Source organism: Lissotriton vulgaris, chromosome 6 (genome assembly GCF_964263255.1).
Source record: "Lissotriton vulgaris chromosome 6, aLisVul1.2, whole genome shotgun sequence".
NCBI classification, from domain to species: Eukaryota; Metazoa; Chordata; class Amphibia; order Caudata; family Salamandridae; genus Lissotriton; species Lissotriton vulgaris.
The window spans coordinates 1,012,109,406-1,012,136,898 of record NC_141694.1 but is presented as its reverse complement, the minus strand read 5'-3'; the positions used below and the strand labels follow the sequence as shown (position 1 = coordinate 1,012,136,898).

The following is a 27,493-nucleotide window of genomic DNA, read 5'->3' as shown; positions in this document are numbered from 1 at the left end:
ACTTTCTTGTATTTCATCATTCTGTTATTGGTAAGGTACTGTGTCTTGGTTCTGGTGAGGATAATTTCCACAGAGTGAGGCACATATACCCTCACAGGAAATCCCATCACTATTCCTTCACTCTGTTCTAAACTCACACTTGTGGCTGCTACTGCTTTCAAACAACCTGGCAAGGCTTTTGTAACTGCGTCTAAGACAGCTGAGAAGTATGCAATTGGCTTTCTCAGTTTTCCATGTCTTTGAATTAGTACTGACAATGCACATCCTTCTCGCTCACTGCAATAGAGTTCAAACTCTTTTTCATAGTCAGGCATCCCTAATGCTGGAGCTTCACATAGACTTGTCCTTAACTGTTCAAACACTTCCATCTCAGTTTTGTTTAACACAATAGGGTCTATTATGTTTGCTTTTGTCAGTCTCTGTAAAGGCTTTGCAATCAGTGAAAATCCACTTATCCACTGTCTGTAATAACCTACCATTCCCAGAAACATTCTGACTTGTCTCTGTGTTTTTGGTGGTTGCATTCCTTGTATCATTTTTATTCTTTCTGCAGTGACCTGTCTAGTTCCCTTTGTAATCTTATGACCTAGGTATTGCACTTCTTTCTGACAGACCTGTAATTTTGATGGAGAGACTTTATGTCCTTCTTCGGCCAAATGATTCAACAAGGATACAGTATCTGTAATGCATTCATCTTTTGTTTTTGATGCCACCAATAGATCATCGATATATTGGACCAATACCGATTCTCCAGGCATGCTCAGACCTCCTAATGATTTCTTTAATAACTGATTGAAAATCGATGGACTTTCAGTATACCCCTGTGGAATTCGGCACCATGCCAAAATACGATCCCTGAACTGGAACGCGAATATTGGCTGGATTTCTGGGTGTAATGGAACCGTAAAGAATGTGTTGCACAAGTCAATAACGGTATACCATTCTGCATCATGTGGAATCTGGTATAGAATCACTGCTGGGTTTGGCACGATTGGACAGCATGGGACAACAATTTTATTTACCTTTCTAAGATCCTGTACAATTCTAAATGTTCCGTTTGGCTTTTTCAATCCCATTATCGGTGAATTACAAGGGCTGCTTTCTATTTCTCTCAAGATACCTTGTTCAATCACTTTGTTAATTATTGGTGTTACTCCTTCAATTATTTCTGCTGTCATTTTGTATTGTGGGATGTTTGGGTAGCTAACTCCTTCTTTCACGGAAACATTTACAGGATCTACACCTTTCATCAAGCCAGTATCTTCTCTTGTAAAATCCCACACTTGCTCTTTCACTGTCTCTTTTAGTTCTGCAGGTATCTTTTCTTTATCAAATACTGGAAATAGTTCATTTCTCTCAGCTTCTACCATTGACATGGTTATTTTATACAGGCTGTTTTCATCTGGAGTTTGGAGTTCTATACCATCCGGTGAACAATATATGGCGCAGTTCATTTTGCACAAAATATCTCAGCCTAGCAAGTTTACAGGACTGCTATCACACACCAGAAATCGGTGCATGTCTTTAAAATTTCCAATTTCTATTTCCACTGGCTTTGTTAAAGAGGTTTTAATTTGTTTATTCACAACACCTACAACTTGGATGTGATCTCCTGAGAGAGGAAGAGTTTGGACTTCTACTGATCTAACGGTAGAACGGGTAGCACCTGTGTCCACTAGGAAAGTTATTTCTACATCATTTACCTTTCCACTGACAAAAGGACCAGATTGATCTACCTCAAGAGTGGCTCCAAGCACACACTCTTCTTCCTCCCACAGGCACCGTCAGAAACTATCGTCTGACTCACTCCCATTTTCCTCTTGCAACCAATTCTGAGAGCTCACACTCACTCTGGGCGATCGGTTTACCTGTTCGCCTCCACTGAATCCTGTTTCTGCACTGTATCCCTGTAGATTTACACTGTGTGGAAGTGGCGGTTGTGGCTCCTGACTTTGCTGAGTAACTACCTGTTGCTGAAGCAGTGGTTGCTGAATTATCTCACTCTGCATCTGTGAATTGAATTATGTATTTTCGGAATTAACTCTTGGTGGATACTTACACTCTTTCTTCCAATGCCCTATCCTGCCGCAATTATGACAAGGGACCTTTTTCTTGAATTCTTCTATGTTGCCTACCATTTTAGTCTTATTAAAATTTCCTTTTCCTTGACTTGTATCAGCATTTTTATTCTCCAATTGTGCTATCTGTTGTTCTGCTACCTTTACTTGTGCCCACATAGCTTTTACTTGTAGCTTCTTTTGTTTAGCTTCAATTTCATCACTACAATATTTAGCTTGCCTCAACACTTCATCCACAGTACTCGACTGCCATCCTATTAAACTGTGCCTAATCATATCTCCAATTTCTGGTCTTAATCCATACACAAATCGAGACACAAAATGACATGTCTTTTTCGCTCAATTCTTCATACCCACTGTATTGTTTAAACACTAGCAACAGTCTTTCATAAAATGCATGAACTGATTCTTTCGATTCCTGTATAGTTCTGTCTATTTTAACCCAATCTGTTTCTTTTGGTGAAATTTTATTCTTCAAAAACACTATTACTTGCTCAGATTTACGCATTACCTCAGGTGATGGGGGGCCTGTCACTTTATCACAAGGGTATTCCTCTCTTGGCCAATTTACAGTTATCTTACACTCAGCCCACAAATCAGCAGGTACAACTATGTCAAAAAATCCATCTAAATCAACCCATAGCACTTTTGAAACTTTCACAAATCGGTCTACCTGTCGGTACCATTCTACTGGTTTTTCTCTCAAACAGGGAAAATGATTTGTAAATGATAATATATCCTGTCTAGTCCAAGGAACATGCACATATCCTCCTCTTGGTATTTCTCTCATAGGGAATTTGTTTATGACTATCTCTTTTTCTCTTACAGGAAATGCTAATGAGGATTTATCACTGGCTTCTTTTTTCTTTGCCCATTTTATTTTCCATTTATTCACATCACCCCAACTCCTCACTTACACAATTAATTCCTTTATTTGGGTTATTCTTCCTACAGTATTCATGTTTTCAATGTCTTTCTCTGTAAAATCTACTCTGTACGATTTCTGCAATGTTTTCTGTTTTGAAAAATCCACTTCTAAATCACTAGCTAATCCTTCTAGCTGGTCATGTATAGATTTTGTTTTCCAGGTAATACTTTTGCACATGAACATTAATTCATCATCCTGATATGCTTTTAGTCTATCAGTTCTTATGGTCCCAATAATTAATTCTTCCATATCTACTTTTAGTCTGACGACTTCTAATACTTTGGGTTCATTATCTTTTACTTTTAGGGTTTTAAGCCAATCACTTAACTCTTGTTCTGACGGACCAATAGGGGTTCGTGTCAAATCTATTTTCTCTTTACTCCTCTCCGGTGTCGCAGAGTCAGATTCTGCTCCGATTGGAACTTTATACAGTAAACTTTGATTGAAAGTTAAATCTGGCGGTATTAAGTTACTTGTTCTCTTAATTTCGGATAAATCTGGATAAATCTTCTCTTTTACTTTTTGCAAACTCTGATTTAAAGGAATGGTCAAAGTTGGTTCTTTTATTCTCTGATTTTCAAACACTGGAATTACAGGACCTATAGTTACGGGGACTGTCACAGCTTCTATATTTTTAGTAAGTTCTTGTATCTTTTCAGTCAATTCATATTGTGAAACGTATATACTCAGAAGTACTATGTTGCTCTTCAATTTGTCTCTCTACTCGTGCTACACTTTTTTGAATTTTATTACCTTGCAAAGGAGTCCCAGTAAGTCTGGTTTCTATCACTGGTGTATTTGAATCATATCCCATTTCTACTCTTTCAGGTAAGTCCCTCAAATTTGAAAACTGTTTTGGGGTTTCAATAAACCTATCCTCTCTTGTTGGAGCTTTAGGAGTAGTCCATAAAGAACCTGGCTGATAAGGTGGCGGTCTTCTATTTAATATTTCTTCCAGCACCACATCCTCTGAATCTCTCTCTCCACAACTTTTCCTCCCTATTTCCACATCATTTCTTTTCTCAGTACATTTTCGTCCTACCATGTCATCTACCAATCTAACCGGATACATTTCATCACATATATCGGCATTTCTCCATCGACGCATTCTACTTTCATGTGTCTCTCCCCATAATCCACGTAACCTACCATTAATTCCGCGTGGATTTTCCAACCTTTCTCTTTCCAACTCATGCATTTCATCTTCCCATTCAGCTAACGCTTCAAACTGTGTTGGTCTAGGTCTTGGTTCAAGTCTCATCATTTTTTCTCTTAAATTTCGCAAAACAGGCGGATTTAAATATTCTACCTCTGGAAAAGCTACAGCACCATAATTCCTAGTATATTTAGCCCAATTCTCTAACCATATACAGGTATGATATCCAAATTCTGTTGCCATGTAGAAAGCAGGCGTTTTACTGGAGGAAGTACTTTTCCTTCCCTTGTCACTATTTCTTTATCTGGTTGAAATACATTTTTCAATCTTTTAAACCATGAAGTTTTCTCCCTGTGTTCTCTGTAATAGTAATCCATATTTCCTGATTGTCTTCCTGTCTTTCAAAAGATCGCTCACTCTTCTTTTGCTGCTCTGTAACACCAGCCTATCGCAGCACGGTTTACACTAGCCCACCAATTAGAACAAGATACGTCACTGTAGTGCTTAACCAATTGCTTTGCTGCTCTCGCTGATGCACCAATCAGCCCTTACTCAGTCTTGGTCACAAGGACCTATCCCTGCGCGACACTTTTGATGTCACCAGCGCTCCGGCTTTTGCAGCGCCGACTGACCCCTCCTTTACAAGATTTTTCGAGAAGTCGTATTTACAAAATATACAACTGAATCGGTTACTTACTTACACAAAACAACTCCATTCGTCTGTTTCGCTAAACAAAGTGATAGCTTTCTTAATCGCACAAGTATTTTCCAGTAGACAGCGCTTACCTCTTCTCTACCACAGAATTTTACACTTGCCGATAAAGCAGCGCTTACCTCTACCTTTACCCTTCTCGCAAGCTCGGGTTAAGCTCTATTACTCTCCTAGCAGTAAGTTTTAAATCAGGATACGCAATGATCCCTATACTTGAAGGCTAAAATGTTATAGGCTGTCCTTGCTATTCATTTATCCTTTCACACGAAAAGTCCGTAAACTTGTGATGTGCGACGACACCACTTGTGATATACGACAATATCACTGCAGTATACGACGATACTACTTTTTGAAACAGACTATGCGATGTGCGACTTCACTTGCCACACTTCCCTTTAACTGCAGACCGAGACACCAGCTTCACGCAATCCTCGGAAGCCTTTTCAGGACTACATATAACATAATACGAACTCAGCAGGTGTTATTCATAATTCTGTACATCAAGTTCTATATATTTCACCTTATACATTGTCCTAGCTAATTCTATAGCAACCAATGCTCTGCTACCAAGTTTATAACTGATGCAGCGCCTCTCCGGAAATAATTTCTAAAATCCTCATCACCTTTCCCTGAAGTCACAATTATCACATTTACTCATCAGTGGGACCCATAACACTGATTTCGCTTACACACTTTCTCTATACTCCATGGATTGGTGAGATTCAAAGGAGAGCGGCTGGATCATAGCGAAGTGTCTAAATTAAGCTAAACTATTTACAAGTATACATCTGCAGTTTAAATTCTTTACCATGGCTCTAGTGTTTAATCAATTTATTCAGACACACCACCATTAATTTTGATGGATCATGCTAGTAAAAAATTAGGCTAAGGATGAACAAGACCAGCTTAATTCTTTATTTATCTAATTTTTATTTAGCAACGACTCATTGTCATGACTTATTTTTATTCACACGACTTAATAAAACTGAATTCAAGTTTATTAATTGTAAATCTCAAACATTTAATTTTGTTAAATAAAAGCTCAGAAATTGGCATTTATTTAGAGTTCAAAGAACACCGTTATTTAGGAAAAGACATAATAGTTCCCAAGTTCATCATTCTATTTCCCTAACACAGGGGAGAGCACAGAATAGCATTGTATTCTTGTTAATAAGGCGCATCCCGGTGTTTCTTAAATGAAGCAGCTTGGCTACATTTCTAAATTGATTGCAGCGCCATACTGTGCATTTCATTGTAAATATTCCTCTAAGTGATTGTTTTATTAGTTTTATTGTATACTGTATATTGTGGTGTATGTTTTGTGGGGTTTTACCCCGAACAAAACATAATAAAAGAGAAGGCATACTGCCTGTATCAGTATTTGGTTTTTCAAGTATAGCTCTAGTTTTCAGAGGAATACTAATCAATATATGTAGAGGGGCACAGAAATCGATTTCCCTGGAGAGTCCTAATGCTCACACTCAGCAGAGATAAGATAAGTAGCAGAATTACATTAAGGAGCTTGTGAGGACAAATTAGCCATTTGTATTCCGGTATTAGGGCTAGATAATGTAAGCCTAGATCGTAGAAATAAAAAAAAAAACACAGAATTTTATTGGCATGTTAATTGAGTGCTGAGTCCACTCAGTAGCAAGAGCTCCCTTTTAATATCGAACTCAAAATATGCAGTGAGAGATTTTAGAACAGATCAGTACCATGTAAAAAACGTATTTGTAAAAGTATGTGCATCAGTGCCAAAAAGCCACTTTCATCCCTGTATTAAGTATTTAGCGTGGTAAGGTCAATGCATAACATTGGTTAAAAAATCAATTTTAATACACATTTCACTTAAGAGTTGTGCCTATTAGAAAATAGTGCTCACTATTGAAAGCTAATTGTTGTATTTCGGGGTGCTTACATGAGCTTTATCCTAATATTTGGGATTTGTCCTGATCTTCGAGTGCATTGGTGTGGCTGCTCTCCGATCTTGCCTAAGCACCCTTACGAATTACTTTGAGACCTTGTTTAGACAAAGAATCAACACAACACAAGCCATCCAACTATATGTTCTTACATTCAAACCAATTGAAGCCAAATATTCCTGAACTTTGTTATCAGCTTACATCTGAACCTCAGGTACTTATTGTACAAGTGTAACCAGAATATGAGGTTTAAGAAATGTGTTACTTTCTGACGTTTAGATGTAGTCTCACAATTTCTGATCCACTGGAAGGACTATCCTTCTCCTGAGCGTTATTGGGAAGATGCTTCTTGAGTTGATGCTCCCTTTTTAGGTCGAGCTAGACAGTGCATGCCCTGTCTCTTCGAGACCTGCTGTAATCAGTCTGTGGGCTTCTAGTCTATCCTCTTTCTTGCACTTGCTTTCATTTGTCTATGTTAGTGTCCTTTAAACATCTTTGCCTGTAAGTAGTCAGTCTTCCCTCTTTGTCCCTACTTTCTCTCTTCTTTTCCTCCCACAGAGCAGGGACTTAGTATTGTCTCATTCAGCTATGATTCTTTATCTGTTGTTTGGGGGGCTCTTTTTTCTTGTTTTCCTGCCATGTTACTGTTTGTATTCAGCTTTAGCCTCCTAGCTGCTTACATTTAAATATAGCATTCTTCCTCCCAGTGCCTCTTAATGCCACAGTTGTGTTACTGCCTGCCTCCCGCTCCTTGCTTGTAGCTCATTGCTTGTATTTATTTTAAGCTTTTTGCACTTTTCAATGTCTACTGGCAGTTAGGCTTTTTTTTAGTAGGATATTAATTTGGCTTGGGCTTTTTTTTAAGGGAGATTGGGATTGTTTTGTATGCCTGCCTCTGCTCAAGTGCTCTGTTTACTTCCCATTTGCCAGTTCACCAAATTATTCCTGTCCCCTTGTGGGCCCCAGTATTTTGCTACAATTATTCACAGGGTGTTGAACCAATGCAGAGGCTCGAACACAGATCCCCAGCTCAAAGGTCTGCAGCTCTAACTGCTGCGCTACGTCCTCTCACTCTGGGGATCCATGCTAGAGTCTTTCTTTGTTCCCCTCAACCTCACATTAGCAGCAGCTCACTGTGCATGCTTTTTGTTTAATTTTCGAAGTGCTTTCCATGAGCGCCAGTTACATTACTCAATTACAGTTTCATTTTTTTGTGGTCAGGACATTAATTAAATATCTTTAGCACAGCTGACGATTAATCTCCCTGTGTCTACAAAACATATGAATGTGCAATGTAACTTAGGCTCATGGAAAGCTCTGCCGGTCATACTTTTTAAACAAGCAGCATTAGTCAGTGACATCAAAGCCTGTAAAATTTCTAGTGCATGTATTGTTGCCAGTTGATCGCATGAGCGTGGCACATGCTTTGCTGTCACTGACTATGCTGCTTGTTTTCTATTTGTTTACTTTAGTTTATTTATTTCTAATATGGCAGATGTAGCTGTGTTTGAGGTACAATGTAGTTGTCTCTTCACTATTTCAATGAAAAGGAGTTTGAGGTCAGATGCCACACATGCTAGTGACAGCAAAAGCAGTAGTTGAGGCAAGACCATGGCAGACATTCTGGCATCATGGTTATACTCCGGGGACCAGCCCTAGGGGCAGAACGTGCTATTGGGTAAGTGCTTACAGAGTACACAAACCCCACCACCTAGCACCTGCTCCCCCCACACTCAGAAGGTCTATCTGGAGTTTTGGAAACTCACCATAAACTAAATGGGCAATTTCAGGGAAAACAAGAACAAATGACTTAACTTGAAATGCAGCGATAATGGGGTAGTACTTAGACGGCCTCTTTGGGGTGTATTCATACATTCCACATGACATGAGGGGTTACTTGCTTTTCACACTTTTGCTGCTCTGTTCTGGGTAGAGCTGTGGTTTATGCTGTTCCCAAGGAATGTGGCTAATGGAAAGGTTATAGCCTGGCTAGGAATACTTGGTCGCTGCCACTGCTGCCACCTGCTCTCTTGCACCCCTCACTTTTTTTTATTCAAAAGTCTCATTGAAGTTACGGAGGTGCTTGGCGAACACACTTAATAGAAGTTACTTATAATAGTCCTCCTCCGAGCCACATAAATTGTACTTCAAAAGCTCAGGTCGTCTGCTGACAGTGGCATCAAAGTAGCTGCCAAGTTTTGCGTCGGCCTTTATTCAACACGTTTTCAGTGTGCTTATGTGACATTTGAATGCCATTTGTGTAAAACTTATAGTCCACAAGTGCCACTTTATAGAAAGAGGAACATACTGTTACCTTCAAGTAATAAAAATACATTAACATGTTTTGTGCAAGGTAGCTTACAATAGATGCCAAGTTTTAAACAAATGGGAAGTGTCTATTATTGCAATTTGACTGTATTCCACATTTTATCCAAAAATACAGGAAAACTGATGCGGAATCCAATACTAGTTTTTTTTGTATATTTTTGCATTTGGGTAACTGTAGCGCCGTGTTTATAATAAAAAAAAAACAAGAATAGAACTGGTAGCAGAATGCAAAGGACAATGAGAAGACTAACTTTGCACAACTGACATACGTTTTTGAGGTTGTTCTATGTAGGGTCTCATATTACTTTCTTCATTGTATCTCTGGCACTTTTACTCCTTTAGAATAAAAAAACAAACACAACCTGATATTTATTAAAACATAATAGAGAGAGCTCAAGTTGGACAGTGTTAGGTGAGAGTAGCTAATACAGTTCCGTGTGTAGGTCTCGCCTGAGACAGCGCATGCGCTGTCTGTTTGAGACATTTAGTAAGTGGCTTTTAAAAGTGCCACCAGAGGCTTTTGCTGGCCTACAGCTTGCGTTCACAAGTTCGTGCACGTGCACAGCTGCCATCTGTTTTTATTGCTGTAATCAGGCTCCTCTGCTTGCACTACCCCCATCCCTTTTCCCCCTACCTCCAGGTCAGCTTCATTTGTGTCTTCTAGCTGTGAATCATGCTCCTCTGCTCGCACTCCCCCTCCTCTTCATCAGTTTAATTTGTGTCTTCTATCACTGTGAATGCTCCAGGCACACACACCACCAGCCGTCAGTGCACACTTTCACCAGGCACACACACACCACCAGCCGTCAGTGCACGCTTTTACCGGGCACACACACCAGCCGTCGGTGCACGCTTCCACCAGGCACACATACCACCAGCCGTCAGTGCGCAATTCTACCAGGCACACACACCACCAACCGTCAGTGCACGCTTCCACCAGGCAAACACACCACCAGCCATCAGTGCACTCTCTCACCAGGCACACACACACCACCAGCCGTCGGCGTACGCTTTCACTGGGCACATGCAGCACCAGTATTCAGTGCACGCTTTCACCAGGCACACACACCACTAGCTGCCAGTGCACGCTTTCACCGGGCACACGCACCACCAGCTGTCAGTGCACGCTTCCACCAGGCACACACACCACCAGCCGTCAGTGCATGCTTCCACCAGGCACACACCACCTGCCATCAGTGCACGCTTCCACCAGCCGTCAGTGGACGCTTCCACCAGGCACACACCACCAGCTGTCAGTGCATGCTTCCACCAGACACACACACCCCAGCCCTCAGTGCACGCTTCCACCAGGCACACAAACCACCAGCCATCAGTGCACACTTCTACCAGGCACACATACAACCAGCCGTCAGTGCACACTTTCATTGGGCACACACACCACAAGCAGTTAGTGCAAACTTTCACCAGGCACACACACTACCAGCCATCATACACTACCAGCCGTCGGTGCATGCTTCCACCAGGCACACACCACCAGCCATCAGTGCACGCTTTCACCAGGTACACACACCACCACCAACCGTTTGTGCATGCTTTCACTGGGCACACACACCACCAGCCGTCAATGCACGCTTTCATCAGGCATACACACCACCAGCCATCAGTACACGCTTCTACCAAGCACACACACTACCAGCCGTCACTGCACACTTCCACCAGGCACACACACCACCAGCCATCAGTGCACGCTTCCACCAGGCACACACACCACCAGCTGTCAGTGCACGCTTCCACCAGGCACACACACCACCAGCCGTCAGTGCACACTTCCACCGGGCACACACACCACCAGCTGTCAGTGCACGCTTCCACCAGGCACACACACCACCAGCCATCAGTGCATGCTTCTACCAGGCACACACACCACCAGCCGTCAGTGCATGCTTTCATTGGGCACACACACCACCAGCAGTCAGTGCACACTTTCACCGGGCACACACACTACCAGCCATCATACACTACCAGCCGTCGGTGCATGCTTAAACCAGGCGCACACCACCAGCCGTCAGTGCACGCTTTCACCAGGCACACACACTACCACCAGCCATCGGTGCACGCTTTCACCAGGCACACACACCACCAGCCGTCAATGCATGCTTTCATCAGGCATACACACAACCAGCCATCAGTGCACGCTTTTACCAGGCACACACACCACCAGCCGTCACTGCACGCTTCCACCAGGCACACACACCACCAGCCATCAGTGCACGCTTCCACCAGGCACACACACCACCAGCTGTCAGTGCACGCTTCCACCAGGCACACACACCACCAGCCGTCAGTGCACGCTTCCACCAGGCACACACACCACCAGCCGTCAGTGCACGCTTTCACCAGGCACACACACCACCAGCCGTCAGTGCACGCTTTCACCAGGCACACACACCACCAGCCGTCAGTGCAGCAGGCATGCTCTTCTCAGAGTTTCTTGGTAAATATGTGTTCGATGCCTGGGAGGGAGTGGGTCGAGTTTCCTTAAACCATGCTGAGTATGCAGGTGCAGTGCATGAACTCATGTGTGAGTGAGTCATGCTGCCTGGGGCTCACTCACTCCACACTTGTAAATTGCACCTGCACCAGGCTTTTTCTCATTTGCAAAGTTTGGCCTATGCGCACAGCTAGGCATCCCCCACACCCTCGGGAATGACTGCTTCCTACAACCAAAATGGAAAGAACATTCAGAGCAATGAAAACAAGTACATTTAATGCAAAGAACTGTTAACAAAAACCATATCCAGCTATTGTAGATCTGGCGTCTTAAACAAAACAGCAACAAAAAACAAACAAGCATTGGCATAGCCAATAGGTATCGCTTTTTGGACCCTATAAGTATTTAGTTATGCAGCAGAATATCCTTGGGGCAACAACAGCAACTGTTGCATGGCTAAACACTTCCAAGGTCCCAAATGCGAGACCTATTGGCTATGCCAATGCTTGTTTTTTTGCCTTTTTGCGTATGTTTATTTTTCCTATTAGAAATGCAGAATTATATGTTCCAGAATCCAACGGAAAACAAACCTTGATCTATTGACCTCTGATATAAAACAATTGGTGCTCTTTTTTCATATTTGGGCAGTTTCCACATACATTTCTAAAGTGCTTTTTCCGGGAAACAGTGTGAAATCCACAGTTTTTACTTACACTTTCAAAAATAATCCATTTAGTCATTTGTTTCTGTGATCTATTAACAATGTTGATCTTACTCACATAAACATTGTCTTTATTTTGGAGGTCTTGTTTAATAAGCATATTCTTACTTCCATAACAAAACCATGAAATCCTTCATGATCTCACTAAGATGTTTCAGGGGCCACTGATGAAAGGTTGCCTGGGCAGGCAGCTGATCTCTCATTGGGGAAAGGGCTGGGTGTGATAGTGCGCCTCTGGTTTAGTGACGTTTGTCTCGTCACAGGCTCCAGAATCACTCATCCACCACTGTGGTTTACAGCAGCACTGGTGCAAGGGAACTAGGGTGCAGATGTATCATCCGTTTTTTTTGTCGCAAACGCTGCGATTCAGAAAATAGCAGCGTTTGCGACAAAAAAAACGGGATTTGGAATGTATCATTCAAAAAGCCTCGCAATATTAAGGAATCGCTAATTTAGCGATTCCTTAACATTGCGAGGCTTTTAAGAAATAGCAAATTGCGATTTGATATTTGAAATGTATCAAGCATTTCAGTGTTGCGATTTTTGACTAAGAATTCGCAAATTACCATCAACTTGTAGTTGGTGGTAACTTGCAAATTCTTTTCAAAAAGCACTTTTTTTAAATTCTAAAGGTGCCATATGACGCTCATACATGCCATTAGGGCATGTATGTGTGCCATATGCGTACACATATCAAATTTAGGGGTGCAGCAGGGTGTCCTTAAGACACCCTTGCACCCTTGAAATTATTCACAATTTGCGATTAGCTAATTGCTAATCGCAAATTGAGTATAATTTTACATTCATTCCTATGGGCCTCCTGGCCCATAGAAATGAATGGGAAATTATTCCTTAATTGCGATTAGCAATTTGCTAATCGCAATTAAGGAATTCTAAGGAATCGCTAATAAATAGCAAAATTCTACATACATACCATTTTGCACTTCTCAAATAGCGATTCCTTAACAATCGCTATTTGAGAAGTGCAAAATGGTATCTTGATACATCTGCCCCTAGGTTCCTAAAATTATTGGTATATCTTGGGTCAGATGGTTCAATTTTCAAAATCATAATGCAACAGAATTACAGGTGTGATAGAGTGCGGTGAGCATAACCACTTGTGAAAACGTATTCAAATTAGTCCATTTGAAGATTAGCAAGTTATTTTAACATGCAGTAAACATTTATAAATACATGTTCGGGAAATCGTTCCTCCTACACCACCCTATATGCTTTTTATCTCTTCTGCTCAAACACTGCCCAGTTCAACTCCAACTGCCTCATTTACTCTCATCCTGCCGTCTATTATCACATCCTGCCCTCTATAATCACATCCTGCCCTCTCTACTTCGTTCCTCTTTTGCTCACACTCTGTTTTCTGCTCCTTGCACTTCTGGGGACACGCTGTACCCTGCCACACATTCCCCATATGCTCACTTATTTTCCCTCATTTGCTATCTGCCACTTCTGCTCACAGCCTACTCACTCTGATTTGTGAGTCCTATGCTTGTCTCATGTACACATATTTCCCTCTGCTTCTTTACCCTTCAAATTACAGACTATCACCTGCTCACACAGTGGCCCATATGCTCATACAATGCGTCCTCTTCATCCATGCCACTTCTGCTCATACTCTGCTCCTTTGCTCACATGCTGGCACATATGGTCCCTGCTCCTTCCACTTACACAGGGCTTTCTTCTGTACACACTGCCCTATCCGCTCCCCTATTCGTCCGCTAACACACTGGCCTTTTTGGTCACACATTGCTGTCTCGACTCCCTGAAGATTTTGCTCATACATTGCCTCCTTTGCTCACTCCCTGCTCTTCTTCTCCCAGCTGATTCTTCTCATACATTGCCTCTATGTTTCCTGCCCTCTCTGCTCATAGACTCCTCATCTGCTTCCTTTCCCTTTTCCTCACACACTCTCCCACTATGCTTCCTGACACTTCTGCTTAAACTGCCCCATCAGCTCTCATACTGACCCACCTTGACTTTGCATACATGAAGCTTCAAATACAGCAGCACGACCCCTTCCATGTTATCACATTTACTTAACACAGTGTTCTCTTCAAGAGTTTGTATTTGTAGCCCTTACTTCCGAAATGCAAGGCTGGCAGTAACTGTGCATCTTTTACTGCCAGCCTTGCTTCTCATAAGCAAGAACTATAAGTCAAGGTGCGTGTTTATGCACCGCTTGCAGGTTTTCAAAACATATAAACAAAAGGCATCGTCATTTATAATGCAAATAGCTAAAATTCTGGCAAATGCAAGGTCTATTGCATTGCAAATGCTTGTTTAGTCCGCTGTTACTTTCAACTGCATCCAAATAGGAGGGGAGCATAGAGTTATATCTGTGTTGAGAATTTGCCAAAGATTGTAAGCATTAAGGAGAATACAGTGCACTATTTGCACGATCGTACAACATGTTTGTTCTTAGACGCCACGTTGTGCATTGTCACTCATTTAACTGCTTTGGTGTTTCTGCGCTCAATAGCACTGAAGGGATGTTCCCCGAGCCATGCTGGCATGACATCAATGTCTACAACACACCGTTTACACTCTTTGTGAAAAAGGCAATATTTGTGATATGGTCCCTAAGCATAACAGCTACTTGCAAAGAGGAAACAATTAAAACCCGCCTTAGCAATTGATTATGATTAATACTGCTTCGGTGCATTCATACTAAACGTATTGATGGATGGATTCATACTCCGTTATATTTTGTATTTATTTTTGGGAGTTTTGTATAGCACTAAATGTAGTAATCAAAACAAACAACACCTAAGACACTTCAGAGCTTCAGAGTGTTTGTCGACATTGTAGAGATGCCCCTCTATTCCAGTAAGTGCAAACTCAGTCGATTATTATTAGACACAGATTCTTTGAATGTTTCTTAGCAGTACAGTGACTAGAAAACATTACCTAATATAGATGTATGATGTAATTCTGTGGTTTAACCCCTTCGGCAATTCCGCCGAAGCGCTAGGGGGAGGGGGGCCGCGCGGCGCTCCCATGCTCGTGACTGAACCGCTCCGTCACGAGCCTCGGGCGTGCTGTGCTTGTGACGGAGCGGTTCCCTCACTGCCCTGCCCGCTCAAGGGAACGTCCAGCGTGGCGCGAAATCAGCGTCGGGCAGGCGCGCCGAGCGGACCTTGACGGAACCGCTCCGTCACCAGCACAGCGCGACTGAGGCTGGTGACGGAGCGGTTCCGTCACCAGCTTGGGAGGGGTTAAAGAGGAATGTCTAGAGTGTCACCTCTATTTCTTTTGTTGGTAGATTTTAAACCAAATGTTCTTTCTAATTTGTTTCGTAGTGAAAAAACACCACAAATAACATACGAAACATATTTTGTCTTGTAACAAACAGATTGAAAAATACCCTGTTCAGGACACAGCCCTCCCTGAAGGTACAGTATATGCAACATTACTATTACATTGACGCTACAATTTAACTTAAGAATTTACATTAAGCTAATTGTTAGTTACTTTGCTCAGGTATTCACATTTGACTGTCATATCAGTAATAACTATGTTTTGTTTATAGTTAACTGACAAAATAGGAAAATGTACGTTGGTATATACTTTGAATATATTTAATTGACTATGGTCAATATATTTCCAGGACCATCATGAAAAACACCAAACAATCATAGCTCTGATTTCCCACTGCCTATGTATCCAGATACAGCTTACTTTTCTTTTTTTGTTATCACCTAAACTGTGAACGTTTCTCAATTTGCAACGTGGAACACCGTAAGAAAAATCTTATCAAATTTTATAAAATCTCAGCTGACGATTTTAGGCCGCATACAGTAATACAATAATTACTTAAATGTTTCAATTGCGAGTACATCATAAACAGAGTTTAGTAGATCTTTGCCAGTGGTGGCTGGTGACATTTGAAATTGGTGAGGCCTAAAAGGATTGTCATACTGCCCCGCAGTGCTCGAACACAGCGAGCGAGACACAACAACCTACGGCGAGTTCAGGGGGTGTCTCCCCCCGAGAAAATTTTGAAAAAAGAGTGGAAAAATGGTGCATTTTCAAGCAAATTTGAGAAAACAGGAAGGTTAATAAAGCAATTGTGAAAGTAAAGTTATTACATTAATAAAGAGATGTCATATAACACAGGCAGCTGCTTATTCAGTATAACTACAGAGATTCATAACAGACTTCGAGATACAATGCATATCTGAGTACCTCTGACGATTTTAGCTTTCCCAGACCAAGTAACTCGTTATGTGACAGTTGTATTTATGTACCAGATGTTGTCAACACTGAAACAATGTAATTACCAGACTCTTCCACTGAAATGTACCCCCTCAACTTAATCCTCAATACCCTCTAATCATTCATGATACTTGAAGGGTTAATCCACATGCAGTAGAAATCTAGGCTCAGCTTGAATTGTGATCGTCAATATCTGTATTATTGTCATGAATCAATGAGGACCTGGCTATTTTCTGCATATTTGGCTTTTCTACTCAACAGTCTAATTAGTGCCAAGACCCTATGGAAGGGATAAGCAGACATTTGATAAAAGCCTGAAACATAAAATGAACTGGGGCCTTATCTCAGGGTGAAATCTTATAATCAGCTATACTTATTATTTATTTTAATTTTATCATTTATAGAGTGCAACGTATCATCCCCAGGGGGATCTTACGGCGCCTAGGCATGACAGCAGACAGATACCACGAGCAGTGTCGACCCCTAAAACATCCAGGTTTTTAAGCTTTTTTTAAAGTGTGCCAGAGTGGTACAGCGAGGAATCTCTTCCGGCAGCCTATTCCAGTGGAATGGGCCAGATAGGAAAAAGCAGGTCCTCCCATTCTGGCTTTATGGATTCTGCAAGGTACTAGCAGATTCTGGTTACTTGACCTGAGTTGCACCCGGGAATATAAGGCCTTGTCTTCTTCCTCAAGTAAGCTGGCCCCAGGTCTCGAGTTGCCTTAAACACCAGAGTGAGGAGTTTAAAGACTGATCTTTTCTTTACAGGCAGCCAGTGTAGAGCTTGCAACAAAGGTTGGGAAGGGGAGCGTCTGGGTTTATTCAGGACCATTCTGGCGGCTGTATTTTGCAGAACTTAAAGCCTTGTGAGCAAATCTTCCCTGGCTCCGACCAATAGGGCGTTACCATAGCCCAATCTGCTTACAATAAGCGCCTGTATAAGAATTCCAAAACAGGTACCAGAAAGTGAATTAATGTGATCTTCGGATGACAATTTTCTGTCCAGTAACACTCCCAGATTCCTGACCTGCTTTGCAGGGGAGGGGGATTCCCCCAGCTCTGTAGGCCACTAGTCCTGTGACCAGAGTTCCTCCGCCTTCCCGAACAGGACAATCTCCGTTTTGTTGGCGTTCAGTTGGAGGAAATTGTCCCCAATCCATTCAGCTATGTTCAACATACACGTCCTAAACTTAATTCTGGTGACAGCAGGGTCTGAATCAAAAGGAATAATCACCTGCGTGTCGTCCACGTAAGAGATGGTATCAAAACCATGTGATAGTATAATAGCGGACAACAAAGCCACATATATGTTGAACAGAGTGGGGCTAAGGATAGAGCCTTGAGGTACTTCCTTGTCCAGAGGGGTGACTGATGACCCAAATGCATCTAACTTGACATACTGAGATCTATCTGTCAGGAAGCTCTTGAGCCGGGCCAGTGCTAGACCTCCGACACCAATATCCCATAATCTGCAAAGCAGAATGTTATGTGATATGGTGTTGAAGGCCGAGAGAGATCAAGAAGCATCAGCATGGTGGTAATCCCTTTATCCAAGGACATCCTGATGCTGGCCGTGACTTCCATTAGAAGTCACGCCTCCGTGCTGTGACCTGCACGAAAGCCTGATTGGGCAGGGTCCAACAATTGATGTTTTTCCAGATAATCAGTCAGTTGTTTATTGATCATCTTCTCCATGACTTTCGCACAGCGGGGCAACAGAGATATCGGCCTATAATTTTTCATCTCTGCTGGGTCTGCCGACGATTTCTATAGGAGAGGTTTGATTGAGGCTCTTTTCCATTTATTAGGGAAGGTGGCTGAGTCCAAGGAGATGTTACAAACTGCCGAGAGTGAGGCAGCTAAGCTCATGGCTAACTTTGCCATAATGAAAGGCGGGGCACAGTCTGACTCTGATCCTGATTTTGTTAATGCAAGTGCCTCCTCTACTTGCTCCACCGTAATGGTGGAAAATGAATCCAGGTTAGATTGTGAGGGATCAATTGGCTGTGGAGTAAACACATTGGAGATCTCTCCTCCTCCAAATGAGTAAGCATGGGCGAAATTTGCTAATTCGCGTTCTGCGAATTCACGGATTTCCCCGCGAAATCGTAAAAAAAATCTGCGAAATCATGGATTTTTTTGCGATTTGCCCTGGAGTACTTTCTACTGGCTAATCCAGTAAGTGCTCCCTCATTGGATAAATGTATAGTGCTTTTACTACACTGCAGCTGCGTAAAGGGCCAGATGATGTGTCTCCAGTGACCATGTGTGCCTGTAACACAGGCACAGGCACAATGGTCACTGGAGACACATCTTCTGGCCCTTTACGCAGCTACAGTGTAGTAAAAGCACTATGGGGCAGATTTACAAGCCACTTACGCCTCTTTAGCTCCGCAGTTGCGTCACTTTTGTGACGCAGCGGCAACACAAAAGATGCGCCATGGTGCTGGGTATTAACAATGTGACGCATCTGAGAGATGCGTCAATTTGTAAAGCCCTGCGCCATCAGGAGGCGTTCCGGCACAGGAACGCCTCCTAAAAGTGGCTGAGTGAAATCTACAAGATTTCACTCAGTCACTTTTAGGCCAATGCTGCGTCAAAACCCTGCGCCTGCTTGAAGCAGGCGCAAGGCTTGATGCAGCATTGAGGAGATAGGGCCCCCCAGAGCATTGCTGGAGCTTTGTCACGCTTGCGACGCAGCTCCAGCAATGCGCTGCTTTTACGGCACAAATGCGTGACGCATCTGTGCTGTTTTTGCCACATGGTGCGCCGCATTGTAAATGCAGCGCACCATGGGTGGCGGAGCTGCGGCGCACAATAACTGGCGCATCCCTGGGGATGCGCCAGTTATTGTAAATCTGCCCCTATACATTTAGCCAACGAGGGAGCACTTACTGATTAGACAGTAGAAAGTACTCCAGTTGAGTAGAGATATTGCACAAAAAGGTGGCATCTTGGAGATTCTTCGTGGACAAACACGCAGGGCGGGATTCATTCTGCCCCCTGTTAGACTCGTTTTTTGTGCCCTTCTGCCCTCTGTAAGACTCGTTTTTCCCTTGTTTTCTGCCCTGCCCTCTGTAAGATTCGTTTTTCCCTTGTTTTTCTGCCCTTCTGCCCCCTGTTAGACTCGTTTTTTGTGCCCTTCTACCCTCTGTTAGACTCATTTTTCCCTTGTTTTTCTGCCCTTTTGCCCTCTGTAGACTCGTTTTTTGTGCCCTTCTTCCCTCTGTTATTCCCTTGTTTTTGTGCCCTTCTGCCCTCTGTTAGACTCGTTTTTGTTGCCCTTCTGCCCTCTGTTAGACTCGTTTTTCCCTTGTTTTTCTGCCCTTCTGTCCTCTGTTAGAATGGTTTTTTGTGCCCTTCTGCCCTCTGTTAGACTCGTTTTTCCCTTGTTTTTCTGCCCTTCTGCCCTTAGTTAGACTGCTTTTTGTGCCTTTCTGCCCTCTGCATTACAACATCATCACTCAGAGCTACCCCAGCATCACTCAGCACCACCACATTATCACTCAGCACCACCACATTATCACTCAGCACCACCACAGCACCACTCAGCACCACCACAGCATCACTCAGCACCACCACAGCATCACTCAGCACCACCACAGCACCACTCAGCACCACCACAGCACCACTCAGTGCCACCACAGCATCACTCAGCATCACCACAGCATCACTCAGCACCACCACATTATCACTCAGCACCACCACAGCACCACTTAGCACCACCACAGCATCACTCAGGATCACAACAGCACCACTCATAACCACCACAGCACCCATCAGCGCCACCACAGCATCACTCAGCGCCACCACAGCATCACTCAGCACCACCACATTATCACTCAGCACCACCACAGCACCACTCAGCACCACCACAGCATCACTCAGCACCAACACAGCATCACTCAGCACCACCGCAGCACCAATCAGCACCACCACAGCACCACTCAGCGCCACCACAGCATCACTCAGCACCACCACAGAATCACTCAGCTCCACCACATTATCACTCAGCACCACCACAGCACCCCCACAGCATTACTCAGCACCACCACAGCATCACTCAGCACCACCACAGCACCACTCAGCACCACCCCAGCATCACTCAGCAACATCCCAGTATCACTCAGCACCACCACAGCTATAGGTGTCACATTTGCGAAAGTTATAACTATTGGCATCGTAAATGACAAAGCTATTAATTTAGCTATTTTCAAAACCAACACATAAATAAAAAAAAATGTCATTTACAAGACCAATAGCTCAAACTTTCCAAATGCGAGACCTATTGCATTGCAAATGCTTGTTTTTATATCTGTCAGTGCTTCCTGTTGAGGTTTAATTTTCGTGACAGGCGCCTCATTGCCTACTTGTAACTATTCTCTGACCCTGCTTCAAGGGTCAGAGCAGGGTCAGAGAATAGTTGCAAGTAGGCAACGAGGCGCCAGGAAGCACTTACAGCAGCAGGTGCCCAAGTTGAAGTTAATTTCTTTGTAACCCTTTTGTAAAAGGTTACAAAAAATGTGCTTCAACTTTTGCACCTGCTGCTGTAACCCTGTAAGTGATTGGCTGAAAATTCGTCCCCGCTGATTCGTGGATTTTACCGCGATTTCGCGAGATTCGCGGATCGCGAAATCGTGGAAAATCCGCAAATTCCGCGAGCGGAACGAATTTTCAGCCCATGCTTACAAATGAGTTACCTACTTTTCCCTAAAGTGTGTGGCTAGATTGTCACAGAGGTGTTGAGTCTGGGGTGCTGCCGCCCTACATACTATAGGGTTAGTTAATTCTTTTAATATCTTAAAAAGCTCCTTTGATGAGTTCTTAGCCTCACCTATCCGCCGACTCAGATGTTCTTTTCTGGCCATTTTTGCAAAGGCCTAGGTAGGCTCTATGTGCCACCACAAAAGCAGACTTGTTGTCCAGATCTTTCGATTTTCCCCACTTTCTTTCCAAGCCTCTGCATCTCCCCCTCTCTACTTTAAGCTCTTCCGAGAACCAGGGCGCGGGCACCCGTTTCTCTCCTACTCTTGTTGTTTTCAGCAGGGCATTGCTGTCCAGGGCCTTCCCAACATCTCCCTCCCATCTTTTTAAGGCCCTATTACTGTCTTGCTCCCCCTCCAGCAATGGGGGTGAGAAGGCAATGTCAAAGGCCTCCGGTGTGACTTTCCTCCATGATCTTTGACAAACTTCGTTAACTGGGGGCGTCATTACACTCTCTGGCTGGCAGAGAGAGAATCTTAAGGCCCGATGGTCCGTCCAGGTTAATTCCTGAGGGGAGATTACTGGGAGAGAGGGCTCAGTCGAAAAAATTGAATCCAAGGTGTTGCCTGCAATATGCATAGACTCACTTATTCTGGAAAGTAACCCAAGCGATTCCATTGCTGACAGAAGGGCCCTAGAGTCTGAATTTGCAGTATCTTCAAGATGATGGTTAAAGTCACCTGTTAACACAAAGTGATCTCCTTGAAGTACGTACGGGGCGAGAGTGTCCAATAGGGTAGAGCAAAACAACTGCTTACTTTCTCCCGGGGGATGGTAAACTACTGCTCCCTTCCACCCTTTCAGGGACTCTATCTGAAACACCATAAGCTCTATATAAGAAGTTAGGACTTTGTCTAGTACCTTGATGTGGTGGGGGGTCCGGGTTGCTACTGCCAGCCCTCCTCCACGCTTGGCTGTCCTGTCTAATCTTGTCACTATATAGTCTTCGGGGAAGGTGACTGTTAACACCGGGGTGGCATGGCTGTGAAGCCAGGTTTCAGGTAGTATGCATATGTCCAGTTTTTCCTCCTTAACAATATCCCATAGCTCCCCCGCATGCTTGGAGATTGACCTGGCGTTGATATATAGCCCCTGAAAGGAGCCTGCCTGTGCTTTGTTGCTGGCCAGGGGTTTCCCCCTCCTGCGTTGGTTCTGTCCCAGTGGTTTATCTTGCTGGAGGGGGAGAGTGATATTGGTCTGCCCTCCAGGAACCCCTGCCCACTCGCCACTACTACCGCAAATTTCAAAAGGCTCTGGGTTGCCTCTGTTCCATCTCTGCTCTATATCCAGCAGTTGCTCTCTCGTTATTAGATCTTAACGCCTCTATCCGTGCCTTCCTGGCCATTACTCTTCAACCCATGCCCGCACAAGGTATTCACAATCTCTGGAGTTCCAATTATTAAAATACTGGTTTCTACTAACTCTCTTGCATAGACTAATGTAGACACATTCAAAATAATGTGCTGCTGATGCATGTTATACCACATAAAAATGCATTGAAGAACGGCTGATAGGAGCGAACGGGGTCCCTTGTGACAAAAACTAGTAAATTGACTTACATCATTATTAACAAGCTCATATTTATCTATGTCAAAAGCGCCCTGCTCCAGCCCTGCTGAAAGAATGTCCTATTACTTACCGGTAATCTTCATTACTCCGGGTCCCGTAGTCCTCGACACCTTCATACTAACAAGTGGAGATAACCATCTCCTGACAGAAAAAAAGAACAGAGGCATGCTGGGATACTAATACTGCCCCTCCCACCGGGAGTACATAAGCAGTACTTACCCAGCATCCCGTCTGTACTAACAAGCCCAGGCAGGAAGGCCGGCTGCCCGGGAGGGAGGTAGGGGCGTAAGAAGGTGTCAAGGACTACGGGACCCGGAGTAATGAAGATTACCGGTAAGTAATAGGACATTACCCCCAGGTCCCTCCGTCCTCGACACCTTCATACTAACAAGTGGAGAATACCAAAGCAGAAAACCCGGCCTTCCGCACGCACAAGCACACCCAGGAAACCACAACAAAAGCAGCCACCCAAGGGAGCACCGAGGAGGAAAGGAAGACCGCAGGAAATAGCCGGCCCGCAACCCAGAACAGGACAGCAGGGACAAGGACCGGAGACAAAGAAAAAAGGCCAGGGCACCAAAAAAAGGAGGCCGCCAACCCGAGAAACGGCAACCGGGACCCGGACCAGGACACCAAGACGAGCCAAAACAACCCACCGGAGAAGACCGCCAAGGACAGAACCAGCCGGAAGGCACACAGTGCCAGGCAGACCCACCAGGAAGACGAGACAACCCAGAAGAAAGCCAAAGAAAGAAACGGCCAACAGAGCGTAGGCACAAGCACCCAGCCCAAAAAGGACACGAGCCCAAGAGACCCGAGGTGGAAACCCGGCCGAGGAGGCCCAGGAAGCAACAAGCACCCAGGAGCCGAGCAGGAACGAGAACCCGACCCAAAGACAGGGAAGGGGAAGAACCCCAGAACCCAGCCGAAAGCCCACCAAACAATGAGAGGCCAACAAGACCGGAAACAAGCCCCAAAGAAAACTAACCAGGCCAGGAACAGAGAAAACGACCACAAAGCCAGAAAACCCCAACCCCAAAGAGAAGGAACACAAGGCAGGAGCGGAGCACAGAGCAACCGGGAAACCCCAGCAGCCGCCCAACGAGTCACAGAGGGCAGCACAAAGAAGGCGCCCAAACTACACAGTACCGCCCAGGAACCCCACACCCAGGCCAGGCAAGCAGCAAGGGCAGGAGCAGCGGGAAAAAGAAAGCCCAGGGAGCACAGCACCCAGGCCAGAACCACAAGGACCCAACCCAGCAACGCCGGAGAGGAACCAAGCAAAACGCAAAAAACAGGTCAACAAACGCAAACAGAACCGGGAAGCCCGGAACAGAGCCAAGCAACCCGACCGCGCAGGAGGAACAGCAGGCCCAAGCAAACCCCAGAAGGAGAGCAGAGGACCAAACAGCAGGAAACCACAGACAACCCGTAGCCAGGAGGCAGGGACCCGCAGAGGCACAAGCACCACAGAACAGCACCTCAATCCGAGAGGGAGGAGTCCCCAAACAGACCCACACCGGCAACAAAGCCCGGGAAAGCAAGGGAGGAAGGAGCGAGCCAGGACCACAGAACCAGGAAAGCACCCGGAAACGGCCGGCAACAAACCCCCCGAGCAGGCTGAAAAGGGACAGCACAGCCCGAAAAACCCCAGGAGGCACAGACCAAGGCCACACACAACCAGCAAGAAGCCGGCAGAACTAGAGCCACAGAACCCCACACAGGCACACAACACCGGGAAAACAAGCCAGGGAAGAGAACCAACAGCAGGGAAGGCCCAGAAGGAACCACCAGGAAGCGGCCCCAACGCAGAACACCCCGCCAGGACCCAAAGGGAGACCAGCAAGGCAACAGAGCCCAAAAAGGAGCCCAACATGCAGGAGCGGCATGCCCCAGCCAAAACCTCAGCCTGGCACCCACCAAGGGAACCAGACGAGACCAGAACAACCCATGGAGCAAACACCCCCACGAGAAGAAGGACCAAGAAGCCAACAGCACCCAGCAGCCCCAGGAGGCCAAGCAGGAACCAACCGGGCCAGACCAAGCACAACCACCGAACCGACAGCGGAGCGCGGAGACCGCACACCACCCCGGAGAACAGGAGGCACGACAGGAACCGGAAGCCGCCAGGAAGCCCCAGCCAGGAACAAACCAAGGCAGGCACCACGTCAGAAAACAGGAGAGGCGGCCAGGAAACAACAGAACCAAGCCAAAGGCAAGCACAGGGAGAGCCACCGCAGAAGCAGCCAGGCCAAGCCCACAGAAAAGGCCCCCGGACAACACCAGAAGCCCCAGGCCGGAGCAAAGGGAAGGCCACAGTACCAGGAAGACCCAGGCAGGACCCCCCACCAGACACCACGCCCGAGAACAGGCGTAGGCAGGGAGGAGCAGAACAGCTGCACCCAAGGCAGCACAAGCCACTCAAGCGCAGGCAGAGGGGACAGAGCACCCCAAAGAACCACCGGCACAACACCGGCAAGCACCCACGAGAGGAACCAGGCGTAGCCCACGGGACGGGAGGAACAGGGCCAGGAAACAGGAGCCCTAACGGACGACCAACCCCACAGAGTCCAGGAAGGGAAGAACCAGGACCCCCAGGCGGAGCAGACGGCCACAACAGTCCAGCCTGCAGCGGAGGCAAGACAACCGAGGGAGCACGGCAGGCCAACCGGAACCAGGGGAGCCCACAGGACCCCCCCTCTACACCCCCGCAGAGGCCCAAGGAGCAGGAACACCGACCTACCACCAGACGGGGCAGGGAGCCCGAAGCAGAAGGGGAACAGGACGCAACCCAACAGGCCGTCGCAGAAGAAGAGAGAAGCGACTCCGACAGAAGAGCAGCAGAGGGCAAGGGGCAAGCAAGCAGGCAGGAAAACCCCAACAACACAGGGAAACCCACGAGCAAGCAAAGGCGGTGCCAGTGAAAAAAAGAACCAGCCACCACAGAGGCGACCGGAACCCACGCCAACTCGAGGCAGGCCACAAACAGAACGCCAAGAGCAGGGGCACCCCCGAAGAAGAGACCCAAAGGGAACAGACCCATGGAACGCCCACCACCAGAGAACAGCAAGAACCGGGGTAGCAGGAAACCCCAAAAAGGGGAGACAGCACAGTGCCCAAACGCAAGTCCCCGGCACCCCCAGGTGGCACCGACCCAGGAACAAGACACACACCAGAAGGTACTACGAATTTTGCGGATCTCGCGTTCGCGAATTTTGCGGATTTGCGGATTCGCAATCCGCAAAATCCGCGAATTCCCGCGAATTTGCGGATTTTTTTTTTTTGTGTTCGCCCGTGTTTCTGCCAGTTCGCGAGGGTTTTGTACACTTTCGCAAATTGCGAACTTACCTGTCGGGTCGCAAGTTTCGCGAACTTGTTGTTTCTACGTGTCCAGCCTGTTTGGGACACTCTTCTTCATCACTGCCACTCTCTGTCACCACTGCCACTCTCTGACTACTCATGCCACCCTCTGGCCCACCCATGCCACCCTCTGTTTCATCACCACACCCTCTGGTTGTCCAGTGTACATTATTTTCGGCAAAGCAAAGCACACCTTCCCTGCCTCAAGTGACCTGAATTAATTTGGGGCTGATTAATGTGTCACAGAATATTTTTTTAGCTGGCACCTGCTTCCTTAGTGCGCCCTGATTAGTGATCTTTTGCACTTGCTAAGTGCTTTCATTGTTGCAAAATTAGTTACAACACCTGCCCTGCCCCAACTGACAATAATGAATTAGGGGCTGATTAATGGATTTTAACTTCCAGCCTGGCTCCTGCTTGTCTCCCTTAGCTGTAATTCAGGACCTTTGTGGCATATGTGTAACTATTCTGAGGTTCAGAGCAGGGTCACATAATAGTTTCAACTGGCAACTGAACTCTGGAGGGGCCCTTCAGGAAGCACTACAGGAAATGGCTACTAATGATGAGCCTGAACTTTTGAACCTGGTAAGTAGTTACTTTCAGTTTTGCTAAGATCGTATTTCTGCAATTTTGCACTTATTCGCGGGGCGCGAACTCACGCGAACTCACGCGAACAGTGCGAGCAGTGCGAGCAAAATCCGCTGCTCGCGGATTTGCGGATTTTGCGGGAGATTCGCAAATCTCGCGGATTGCGGATTTCCCGAAAATCCGCAAAATCCGCGAGCGGAACGGATTTTCCGCCCACCCCTAGAAGGTACGCCCCACAGCACCCCAGGACCGGCACCAGCAGGCCAACAGAGGACCCACCAACACCGGACAACACGACAGCAGCGGCTGGAATGAAACCCACGGGGCAAGAGCGGCAGCCAAACCAGAGGCGCAGAAACCCCAGGGCACACACCAACGCCGCACAGGCCACCGGAGAACTGACAGAGGGCAACCAGCACATCAAAAGGACGCGCCAGGCAAAGGCGGAGGCCACCAAGGCGGGGCAAAGCACAGCAGAACGACCAGTGAGGGGCCCACAACACAGGACGAAAGGCGCCCACACCCAGCCGCAGCGGAACAGAGGCAGGGAAGGAACAAAGGGACGCCCCACACACAGCGCCAATCGGGCAACCAGAGCCACAAAAGCGGGGGGGGGCGAAAAACACGCCGTGGGGGGGGGGGGTCCAACACATCCCACCAAAGACATAGAAGCTGTAAGAAG

At 45.7% G+C, this 27,493-nt stretch overlaps 1 protein-coding gene across 1 annotated transcript in view; it reads left to right on the top strand.

Annotated features, from left to right (window-relative positions):
* The window catches only part of EDARADD (EDAR associated via death domain), a 929,681-nt gene that overhangs the window by 426,369 nt on the left and 475,819 nt on the right, over positions 1 to 27,493 (top strand). The window contains exon 2 of the mRNA XM_086925336.1: positions 15,668 to 15,707. Within this exon, the coding sequence (XP_086781462.1) occupies positions 15,668 to 15,707 (40 nt within the window). The remainder of the gene's footprint in view (positions 1 to 15,667; positions 15,708 to 27,493) is intronic.